This window comes from Kryptolebias marmoratus, linkage group LG1 (genome assembly GCF_001649575.2).
Source record: "Kryptolebias marmoratus isolate JLee-2015 linkage group LG1, ASM164957v2, whole genome shotgun sequence".
Taxonomy (NCBI): domain Eukaryota; kingdom Metazoa; phylum Chordata; class Actinopteri; order Cyprinodontiformes; family Rivulidae; genus Kryptolebias; species Kryptolebias marmoratus.
Genome location: NC_051430.1, coordinates 33922343 through 33933953, shown reverse-complemented (window position 1 = coordinate 33933953; position 11611 = coordinate 33922343). Strand labels below are relative to the sequence as shown.

The following is an 11611-nucleotide window of genomic DNA, read 5'->3' as shown; positions in this document are numbered from 1 at the left end:
TCCCAAGCCAGAACAATGTCCTGCTGCAGGGGTCAAAACTGGGGGCCCCTGCTGCCTCCCCCCACCATATGGTGATATATGAAAACAGACAGCCTTCAAATGTCAAATGAGCGCGCAAACCTGGAGATCAGGCTGCGGTTTTTGCGCCCGAATCTGGCGCAGCAAACACAAGTTCCACTGGACTCACACACACACACACACACACACACACAAACAAAACAAAGGTGTAAAACTGAGCTTTTAGCCTGATGATCAAAATGGGATTTACTAAATGGCCAAATTGAATCCAAAAGGCTTTAAAAGCTGAGATCCTCTCCATCCGTCAAAGCGTCGGAGATGAAAGCAAATAAAGCAGCTTGTGTCAATATGTTGGTGGAAAGTTTAAAGAGGCTTCACGTGGCTTTAAGGTTCTTATATATATATATATATATATATATATATATATATATATATATATATATATAAAGTCTCACAGGGACATGTGTGCCAGACTGACACCCGCCTTCCCCATCAGTGCCGGTGAAGCCGAAGCGGAAGCCAGGCGATCGGGTCCGGCGCGGCGCGAGCGCAAAACGGGGAGCCCCCTTCTTACCTGCGAGCCCGACATTCCCCATCACCCTGCGAGCCTTCAGGAGGAGGAGGAGGAGGACCGTTTTGGGGTGGGGGGTGGGGGGCACGGAGGAGGAGGTTGGAGGGTTCTGATTGGTTTGTCTGAGTTGCGTCATGAAGGGCGCACAGATAAAAGGAGCTCCTGGGACCCAACTGGGGGCACCCCGCAGGGCTCCAAACCACCCCTCCCACCCAAAAAAAAATAAAAATAAAAAACTTGTCAGACAGTGATGGCTACAGAAATCAGTTTAACTTGAGAAATGATGTTTAGCCTTAGCTATTACAAAGTGATAAATAAAATTTGAAAAACAGTAGATAGGGGTTCCTCCAAACAAAGAATTCAAAAAGAATCCCTTTTTTCTGTGGGGTATGGACATTTGTAGAATTTAAAATGGCTTTTTGGGTGATTCGTTCCCAGTTTTATACGTAGTTACAGCTACTGGCAGGACGGGTCACCATTCGTGTTCTTGTCCCCCTGCTGGCTGTGGACGGAACTGCAGGCAGCTCAGTGGGCCGGAAATTAATTCCCATTTAACTTTATTTTAGAGTTTTATTGTAGAAGTATGACTTCAAATTGAATATTAAATTAGAAATCCAAACCAGGAAGCGGTGTACCTGTTAGAATCCTTTCATTTTGGGAGGGCATGAGGTGGACATGGACAAAAAAAAAAACGGGACGGTGTTCCTTCCCATCAGTTTCTCCCTTGCAACACAAGTTGGAAAATTTGTGGTTAGTGGTTCAAGATGCAAACTTCAGCCTTCCCTTTAAGGCAGGGGTGTCCAATCCTGGTCCTGGAGAGCCACCATCCTGCATGTTTTCCTTGTTTCCCTGCTCCAACACACCTGAATCAGAGGTTAAATCACCTCTTCATGTTCTGCAGAAGCCTGTTAATCACCCATTGATTCAGATCAGGTGTGTTGGAGCAGAGAAACAAGGAAAACCTGCAGGACGGTGGCCCTCGAGGAACATTCAGTAGCTCATGTGGGATTGGTTTTGAGAAAGAGTTTTATGAGCCTGAAAAACAATTAATAGGCACTTGTTTGGCTTAGCCTGGATGATGACTTTTGCCTCTTTCTCCATCCTCTGTGCTCTAATAACTACTGATAACTATTAGACAGAACATTGACTAAAAAGTGACCAGATTATCCCTTTATTTCAGCCGGCAAAAGTTGGTAAAGAAGCCGAGAAGGGGAATCGTTTAGACTAGAATAACTAGAATAAATTCATTTATTAGTTTATGTTCTTATATTCATCTCATTATTTTGACTACTGTTCTAAAACAAAGAAAGAAAAATAAGAATAAAAGTCTCTATTCAATCGTTTTTCACAACTCAGATATCTTTAAAGCTCCTCATAACTGGGAAAATTTGATTGAACTTCCAAGATAAAGAGGTATAGGTTTTATTTCTGTACCCTCTTATCTTTCTAGCTGGAATTCTCAACTGGATTGTCCACTAAAGTCGGAAATTCACGTTCCATTTGATTTGGAAGCCCGGGTTTGGATCTGGGAATAACATTAACCAAGTTAACTCATTACATGGTGATTGGTGTTTTTCATTTCAACTCAAAAAGTTGGAATGTCAGAGTTGGAATGCCCCTTTGTAGATGGAATTGACATGGCTCTGGATTTCTTGAAGTGGAAGACAAGGAAACTGTAGCCTAACTGGCAGAAACATTGAAATCAGTAGAAGTCCAAACTTTTTGGGCTACTTAGGCTCTGATTATTCTTTAAGTTGCTGCATCCTCACACATATTTCATTCGTGCGCAAGAATCGTCTCGAAGCAGTCATAAAAACAAAGGCTACACTATTGACTATTAAAGAAAGACATTGGGCCAGGGTATGAATAATTTTGAACATGGCTTTTTTGTAAATTAATTTATTATATACTCATGAAACGAAAAAGTTTCTTGAATTATGTTTTGATGTCACTCTCTAAGTTGTTGTTCATTTAGCAATCATATACAAACTTGGAAAAAGCATTAATTTCTTCACAAAAATAAAGAATATCACAAAAATGAACAGGGGTATGAATAATTTTGATGACAACTGTATATATATATATATATATATATATATATATATATATATATATATATATATATATATATATATATATATATATTTATATAAAAACAGCGAAGGTAATTACTGCCATCTGCTGGACAGTTCCTGTCATTACATATTTGTTTAAAAAGTGATGCCTTTCGGAACATAGGATTTGTTACGGTTGCCGCTCCGAATTTAGATTGTATCGCATGTATTTCGGCATTAATATTTAACTTGAATGTCGAAGCCATTTTTAGCTTTGTTTGTTTGTTTCTTCAATATAACTATATAACTTCCGATTATTTTATTTTTATTCACTTTCCTTGAATATAAAAATGGAAAATTCGTGACGTGGTCGCGTTTCGCCGTGTAATTTTTCCCCCATCACGGCTAAATCAAAATTATGTACACACTAACATCTTTATTTTTTTATTTTGTTTATTTTTTACTGAATATAGAATTTTTACTGGCTGTGGAACGCCGCAGTTGAAGTGAACGCTGCACATTACGAGGTGGTACGTGAACGCAGCACTACACCTCGGCAACTGTCATGGCGTCTCCCTTGAAGGGGGTTTGCTACCGGAGTCAGTAGCTGCTGTTTTCTCCGTTTTCTCCCTCTGTTGAGAGGAAGAAGAGGTTTTTAGGAGCGGGTAGTCACCATGGGGACCGTACATGCGAAGGTAAACCGAAACTATCACTTCAGCTCGCATTAAAGGCGCATTTCGTGCCTTGACCTCCCTAAAGGTGTGTACTCGATGACCATTAAGCTAATAAACGAGTTGATTTATTCTGCATAAATCAAGGTTTAACCAAGCCAACGTGCTAATCAAACTGCAAGGCACTAAATTGTGTTTCGCTTCTTTTCCTCCGTTATTCATTATTTTCTGTTGCAGAAAGAAACGACCAAAAACTCTGTCATAAAATTCCTGAACAGTTAATATCTTACCTGCTGTAGATGGTGGCAACCCACTTTGGTCTTAGCTAAAAGTGAAACTAGACGTTGACAAGTGGGACACAGATTTGTTTTGGCCAATATGTATTTTTTCAATTTAACAAAACATGACAACGTTTGCTTGAGTTAAATGTAAATTTTTGACAGTCGTTAAAAGATTTCTTCCCCTAAAAATAACATATTTTAGCGGTATCTTCGCTGTCCCTTGGACTGCGCTCTTCTGGACAGAGATCTCCGAGGTTCTTCCCGGGATCTGCTGGAGCCACTCTTCCAGTTTGGGGGTCCGATGACCTCTGGTACCGCTGTGGCCTCGACTCTCCACAACTTGGAAACGGTTTCTCGAGCTTTTCACGCTTCTCCATCCTGATGTTTCAGTCGCTCGGGACTGCTACATCCATCACCGCTGCTTTCTTCTGTTCCGGTTGGTTAACCATCACCTGTTTGTCAGTCTGGATCTGGAAGTCCCACCAGTAATCTTAGCCCATCCTTGGTGGAGTCTCCCACTTTGACTTTAGGGGACCCTATCGCCAGAAACACGAAGGTTTCTGTGATAGGTTTAGCTCTTGAAATTTGGAACACTGGGTCCGAAGTTGTCCCTAGGTCAATCTGGATGTTGGCCCACCAGCTTTTAATTCTTCTGGGTTTAAGAGTGGGTTCATGGGAATTTTTGACCATTCTTCCAGAAGCGCATTTGTGAGCTCAGACACTCAGAAGCTGCTTTAATTTGTCCCAACGTGTTCTTTAAGGTTGAGGTCAGAACTCAAGTCAAGTTCTTCCTCACCAAACTCACTCATCCATGTCTTTATGGACCTTGCTTTGTGCCCTGGTGTGCTGCCATGTTGGAACAGGAAGGGTACCACGCTGGCCCGTTCTTTTCTAGAAGCAGCCTGCATACTTAGGTGTGTATCGCTTGTTGGGTCATGGATGGATGGATTTATCTTAAATGTTCAGGAAGTCCATGATAACATAAAGCCTCTAAATTAAGCTGAAGTTGACTGCCGTACAAAAAAACGCCCCATTTTCTATGTTGCTCTTCAGTTTTCCTGTGGTTTTTTTTTTTTTGGTGTAGAGTCTGGATCCACTCCCGATGCATGGCCGAGATTTCGGCGTGAACCCCGATGACCTGATCCAGCTTCCAGAACAAGAACAAGAGTCCAAGCAGGAGGTTCTGGAAAACAAAGACGTGAGTATTAGTGGTGTTACTTGGGACCTCGTGCAAAATCACGTATATACAAAATATTTGTCAAGTAAATAATTATAAAAGATTACTTAACTCCCCTACAGACAAGAAAGAAAACCCCACAGAAATAATGTGAAACTGACAACAAGTAATAAAAGTAAAAAAAAAAAAGAAATTGGCCTTGCCAAAAAACGCCCCCTTAGAAAAGCTTGAAACTAATTTGACCACAGGGGGACACAGGTGTCTTCATCAGTCTGCCTGTTTAAAGGGTGACAGGTAGTCACAGGGCTGTTTGGGATCATGGTGTAACACACAGAAAGCTAAAGACAGAGTAGTATGAATATAGATAAATACAAGCGGTAACCAAAGAGCCCAGAACAACTTCCGAGGTCAAAGGTCATCAGTGTCAGATCACACCTTCAGTCTGTTTGAGACAAAGTGGACTGAATGGAAGACAACTGAGGTGGGCACCATCTGACACCTTCTGGGAGAATGTCCTTTGGACAGATGAGACAAAACTGTCCCCATCAGCTCTGAAGCATATCAACAAAAGAAGACCGTCCCTGCTGTGGGACATAGAGGAGGCTCGGTTCTGTTCTGGTCCTGAATCTGTCCAGGAAACGATTAAATCTCAAGACTATCAAGGCCTTCTGGAGCTAAATGTGCTGCTCAATGTCAGAAAGGTTGGTCTGAGTCACAGGTGAAAGGTCCTCCAACAGGATAATGAGCTGAAAACACCAAAGAATGGATCAGAACCAAACATTGGACCGTTTTGAAGTGTCCTTCTGAGCCCTGATCTAAATCCTGCTGAACATCTGTGGAAGGAGCTGAAACATCTGGAGAACCTGAGACAGCTGGAGCAGTGGGGCAAAATACCTGAGGACAGGTGGAGACGTCTCATGGACGGGGACAGGAATCACCTGACTGCTTCTCCAGCAGTCTCTAAAAAATGCATTTTTAAATGGGACACTGACATTTTTTTTAAAATTCCAGGTGGTTGTCCAGCATGTCAACATCCAAGGTTTGGGGAGAACCAAAGAGGATCTGCTCGGCTATGAGATCTCTGATGTTTTCCACGCCAAAAATCTTATCGATGTAAGCAGTTTTTATTTGACTATGGAGTGTTTTTCAATGACGCCATCAAATTCCAAAATTCTCCGATGCAAAGCAATCAAGAGAGCTTAAAAAGGAGACAGGAAGTGTGTAACACTCCTGGACCCATAGGAAGTCTTAAGTCTTATCTGAAAAAAGGAAAAGCACGTAAATTTACTTCAACGGTTTGTGCTTAGACATGGAAAAGTTCTGCCGAAATAGTTAGGAAATGGTGTAGGAACCCTGCCGGTTTGGCCTCTTACAGCCTCTGGCATTCGAACTTTTGGTAGCATCCGTTCGAACGCCCGACGCAATCGGTCTACCATTTTTACCAACGCGAATCGGCGCACCTTGGGCGAAAGAGTTCAGCGAGCGTCTTGAACGCGCCTCAACGTAAGATATGCCAACCCGCCGCTCGTTTGGTAAGTTCCAAACTCTGTTTTAAGGTGATGAAGAGAGCTCACGCCGCGAGACAGAAGCTTCTTCGGCTGGGAATCTTCAAAGAAGTGGAGGTTCTCATCGATACATCTGAAGGTAACTGGAAACATTTATCTGTCGGTGCCCAGAGTAATTAAAAAAATAACGATACAATTTGGCTAAATATTCCGTCTTCTTATTGATCGCGCTCCTCTCCTCAGGCGCAGATGCCCTGCCCAATGGTTTGGACGTCACCTTTGAAGTGACAGAGATCAAAAGGCTAACGGGAAGTTACAACACTATGGTTGGCAACAATGAAGGAAGCATGGTGAGGGGAGAAACAACCGCAGATATGTTGCCCTCAAACCGCGCGGATACATACATGACGTATGTCTTCCAGGTCCTGGGTCTGAAGCTGCCCAACGTGTTCGGCCGAGCTGAGAAGCTCACCTTCCAGTTCTCGTACGGGACGAAGGAGACGTCCTACGGTTTGTCGTTCTTCAAACCCCAGCCTGGATATTTCGAACGCAAGTATGCCCGCAGTGAAGGTTCCCATTTAAACTGTGAACGGCAGCTCCTTCGAAGTCCTGAAGCGTCACTTCGGTTCATCACAGGAATCCATTAAACAGAGCACTCTTCTAAGAGGCCTAAAGCCCAGCATTTTATTTTGATCTAAATTATCATGAGTTCCTCGGCATATTCTTGCCTGATACAAACCTCAGCTTATTGGATTATTTCTGCTTGTTAAGACAGTTTGACCATGTGCCTACAATAACGTACTGTCCAACCCCGATTCCGAAAGAAGTCAGGTCGTGGTATAAAATATGAATTAAAAACATAATGCACTGATTTGCAAATTCAGAAATCCATATTTTTGTCTCAATGGAACATTAGCTGAAAACTAAGAAATAGTACAATTTTTTTTTTTTTTGGGAAAAAAAATAACTTTAAAGTTATCAGTGAACCTAACATGCGTGTTTTTGGTCAGTGGGTAAAAACCCATGTGTGCACGAGGAGAACATGAACCTTCTAGTTGCATACCTGCCAACTGTCCCGCATTTAGCCCCCCCATCCCTTGTCCCGCATCACCCTGTGCGGGACAGCCAAAAGTCACGCATTTGGCCCTCACACGCCACACTTAGCATTTCTCATGCAAAGAAAACGGCCTTTTTGTCACTTTAACGCTATATTTAGCGAGTTTTCAGATCCCTCTAGCATTTTTTTAAAGCGACCAGCGACAAATCTGGTGACTTTGGCGGCTAAATGTGAGAAAGCGCTCATTCTGCAGCGTACCGTAAGCCCCGCCCACTTCCCCCAAGCACTGACAGCTGTCAATCTCCCAGCAGAGAACAGAGAGCTAAAGATGGAGAGGCAGAAAGATAAAGATGGAGGCAGGAAAGAAAGCTTTTCAAAGTGGCTGAAAGACAGCAGGAAGTTCTATTGTCCCACATGGACATTCCCAAATGTTGGCGAGTATGTAGTTGTGAGGCGACAGCGCTGACCTCTGCTCTGCCACGCCGCCTGTAATGAAGTTGCGGTTGATTTATGGTCACGGTAGCGTGGCGCTTCAGTCCTGGTTGGAGGGCGCGGTGACACCGGAGGCTGTGTATCCACGACTTTGAACCGGAATTGCTCGGTTGTTGAGAATTTGGAGTAGCACCGGCCACACTGGCCTTATTCCTGGGCTTTGACCCCTTCCCACCCACACCTTGACGTCAGAGCTCCTAGTTACTGCAGTGCTTTTTGAGGCGTGGCTGCTGTGTCTGCTGCGTCCTGTCGCTACTCTTGCTACGATGAGCAGCACCTTGCAACCCTTTCACCACCTGACTGTGATAAATATGCCAAGTCAAGGTTCTGCCTCACTATAGGAGGTCGATATACCACTATAGTCACTTTCCTAGATTTGACATCATAGCTGCGTGATTTTCCAACATGTAGCTGTACGAGAAACTCGTGCCAGAGTGGCGCCATTGTGACTATGCTTACCGGACGAAATGCCTTTCGTTTCAGCCTCACCCTCAACATGTACAAAGTAACGGGGCAGTTTCCTTGGAGCTCCTTAAAGGAGACGGACCGGGGCGTGTCTGCAGAGCTAAACGTAAGCGGCTGGGATCGCGTATCGTCACGCCTAACGAATGTTCTGCTTCTGAGCCTTGCAGTTCTCTGACACCGTTCTGCTTCCTGCAGTTTCCTCTCGGCGTGACCAACCACTCGCTGAAGTGGGAGGCCGTGTGGCGGGAGCTGGGCTGCCTGGCGCGCAGCGCTTCCTTCGCCGTGCGCGAGGAGAGCGGACACTCGCTGAAGTCCGCCCTTTCAGTATGACGCGAAGCTGCTTCCTGTTTCCTGTTTCCTGTTTCCTGTTTCCTGTTTCGTTTTACCACATTTGCCACGAACGTGTGGAGTTGTCAAAAACAAATCCCTGTTTTGTTTGGTTCGCAGCACACAGTGTCGATCGATTCAAGGAATTCCGCCATCTTTCCCAGCCGAGGTGCCTTACTGCGCATCAACCAGGTCAGAGTTAACGTGCGCTTGTTTTTCTCACATTTGCATCATTTCCAAATACAAAATTCGAGAAACAAAGGAAAGAAAAGTGCGTCAGCATTTTTACAGAGCTTACAGATTTACACTTCCGTGCGATAGTATTCATCCGTCTTCGTATTTTTATTTTGTTGCCTTATAATCTGGAATTAGATTTTTAATTTGAATACAATTAATTCTACAGAAATACTACAGATTAAAGAAGGTTAAGAAGGGAATAAAGCTTCTTTTAAATAATTATATATATATATATATATATATATATATAAATCAGACCCTCCAGGATTTCTCGATGTTGCGATCGCAACTATTAACACAAAATCAAGCAAACCCCGCGAAATCGCAACTTTTTGCAACTTTGCCCGAAACGCCACAACTTTCCTGCAACTTTAACCCAATATTTATTGTTTCTGAAGTGATTCGCCACCGTTTCTGCGGTCTAGTCTCTTCTTTGTGGGTTTGTGTAGCGTGGAATACAAAATAACCCCAAATAACTCAGGAAGAAGACACGTGACGTGACTTCCTGTTGACATCAGAATGCCGGGAGCGTGCAGGAGCAGCGACCGAAGCCAAAATGTGCGCTAATGCTTCACATTTGCCCACAAAGATTTCAGCAAACCAGTTTCCTCCCCAGCTGCAGCTGTTTTGCACGTCCTGCAGTGTAATCATGGAACATAAACGCATCGACAAACACTTGTGTCTGCAAAACATGTGAGGAGAGCTGCAGACCAGGGACAATCCAGAAATGCTCATGAATGTCAGTTTAGAAGCTATCAAAGTTCTCAAATAAAGCACCTTTTAAGAATGTCAATGTTTGTTGGGAATTATCTTACAAAACTAGGAAGGATTTTTGGTTTATATATTAAAAGTTATGGTTTTTATTGATTTTAGTGAAAAAAAAATCGCAACTTTTAGGAAAACGCCCCGAGAAATCCTGGAGGGATTGATAAATAAATTTAGCATGTTTATGGATTCCATATTGAGCCCTTTTTTGCACCGACAATTACAACTTGAATTCCCTTTCTTCCTCGTTTTAATGAAATAAAACCACCTGACGTCTGTCTGTCTGTTGTTTCCCTGCAGGAACTGGCCGGATACACTGGAGGAGATGCCAGTTTTTTAAAAGAGGATTTCGAGCTGCAGCTTAACAGGCGACTATTCTGGGACTCCGTATGACAAGTTTTACTTCACTATTAATGTTTTGGACCCTCTTCTGGAGGATAAACCAATATTTTTCTGACCTCTCAGGTCTTGTCTGCGTCTCTGTGGGGTGGCATGCTCTATCCCATCGGGGGGCAGCCGTCCTGCATCGCCGACAGGTGAGCCTCGTGGACCTGAACGCATATTCGGGTTACATTTTACTTTCAAATGCAGCTCGTTTAGTTTCGTTTTAATCAACCGGGTTTCGATTTCTTTACATGCAAAATGTGTAATTTTATTTATTCTTAGGTAAAACTGCTCTTAGCGGATTATTAAGCGGTTGGTTTTGTGCAGGTTCTACCTCGGAGGACCCACCAGTGTCAGAGGATTTGGGATGTACAGCATTGGGCCACAAAGCGAAGGTAATAAATAAATAAACGTATCATTGTGAGTTCAATATTTCGAAATCTTGATCATAGCTTTAAAATGTACCTTTAGGCTGAAGGTTCTCGTAGGTTTTGAGTTATTGATGTCTCTGCATCTTTTGTCATCTTTTTCTTGAAGACATCTATGGAAATAAAAGCCGAGCTTGTAACGAACCTCCAAGCTGTTGATTGTTTGCATTCATCGAACTGTTGTGCCTTTTACGCTCTACTTCGATGCAACGTTGGGGTCCGATTCCCAACGATGGGTGAAGGAAGACGGCTCGGATCCGTTTGTTTAGTTCCTGAGGTTCGGTTTGGGGTTGCACGAAGGCGTAGAGGTCGTTAGGAAGGCCTGACGCCTCCGTTTCGTGTTCCAGGTGACTATCTGGGTGGCGAGGCTTACTGGGCGGGCGGCCTGCACCTCTACACCCCTCTGCCCTTCCGACCTGGCAAAGGAGGCTTCGGAGACCTTTTCAGGATGCACTTCTTCCTCAACGCCGGCAACCTCTGCAACCTCAACTACGGTGGGTGGAGGCGATGCGACACTTAATCCACTGATGGATCTGAATTTGTCTCCCACCTTCTGGGTTCCTAACCATGGCTACTGTAAAATCTGGTGTTCTGGTGCAGGCAGCGGCCCCCAGGCGCACCTTCAGAAACTAGCAGAGTGTATCCGCTGGTCCTACGGCGCGGGCATCGTGCTCCGGCTCGGGAACATCGCCAGGCTGGAGCTCAACTACTGCGTGCCGATGGGAGTCCAGAGCGGCGACAGGTACGATTTACGTTTATCGCCCATTTATTGTTTCACGGCGTTAAAACAAAAACTTCTAACATGCGTCACATAATATAAAATAAATGGAAGAGTGATTTGAGCTTTAATCAGACCCTCCAGGATTTTGCGATGTTGCGATCGCAACTATTAACGCAAAACCAAGCAAACCCCACAAAATCGCACCTTTCCCGCAACTTTAACCCAATATTTATTGTTTCTGAAGTGATTCGCCACCGTTTCTGCGGTCTAGTCTCTTCTTTGTGGGTTTGTGTAGCGTGGAATCCAAAATAAGCCCAAATAACTCAGGAAGAAGACACGTGACGTCACTTCCTGTTAACATCAGAATGCCGGGAGCGTGCAGGAGCAGCGACCGAAGCCAAAATGTGCGCTAATGCTTCACATTTGCCCACAAAGATTTCAGCAAACCAGTTTCCTCC

General features: G+C 43.9%; 2 protein-coding genes across 4 annotated transcripts in view; one reads left to right on the top strand and one right to left on the bottom strand.

Annotated features, from left to right (window-relative positions):
- scube1 (signal peptide, CUB domain, EGF-like 1) overlaps positions 1 to 644 on the bottom strand; it is an 81519-nt gene extending 80875 nt beyond the window's left edge. For all 3 annotated transcript variants that reach the window (XM_017439978.3, XM_017439979.3, XM_017439980.3), the window contains exon 1: positions 593 to 644. In XM_017439978.3, the coding sequence (XP_017295467.1) occupies positions 593 to 614 (22 nt within the window). In that variant the 5' untranslated portion in view covers positions 615 to 644. The remainder of the gene's footprint in view (positions 1 to 592) is intronic.
- A 2536-nt stretch (positions 645 to 3180) lies between these two features.
- samm50l (sorting and assembly machinery component 50 homolog, like) overlaps positions 3181 to 11611 on the top strand; it is a 9225-nt gene continuing 794 nt past the window's right edge. The window contains exons 1-14 of the mRNA XM_017439974.3: positions 3181 to 3338; positions 4680 to 4793; positions 5784 to 5885; positions 6329 to 6416; positions 6521 to 6627; positions 6700 to 6830; positions 8310 to 8397; positions 8487 to 8615; positions 8739 to 8810; positions 9921 to 10007; positions 10086 to 10156; positions 10332 to 10399; positions 10780 to 10926; positions 11033 to 11174. Of these exons, the coding sequence (XP_017295463.1) occupies positions 3318 to 3338; positions 4680 to 4793; positions 5784 to 5885; positions 6329 to 6416; positions 6521 to 6627; positions 6700 to 6830; positions 8310 to 8397; positions 8487 to 8615; positions 8739 to 8810; positions 9921 to 10007; positions 10086 to 10156; positions 10332 to 10399; positions 10780 to 10926; positions 11033 to 11174 (1367 nt within the window). The 5' untranslated portion in view covers positions 3181 to 3317. The remainder of the gene's footprint in view (positions 3339 to 4679; positions 4794 to 5783; positions 5886 to 6328; positions 6417 to 6520; positions 6628 to 6699; positions 6831 to 8309; positions 8398 to 8486; positions 8616 to 8738; positions 8811 to 9920; positions 10008 to 10085; positions 10157 to 10331; positions 10400 to 10779; positions 10927 to 11032; positions 11175 to 11611) is intronic.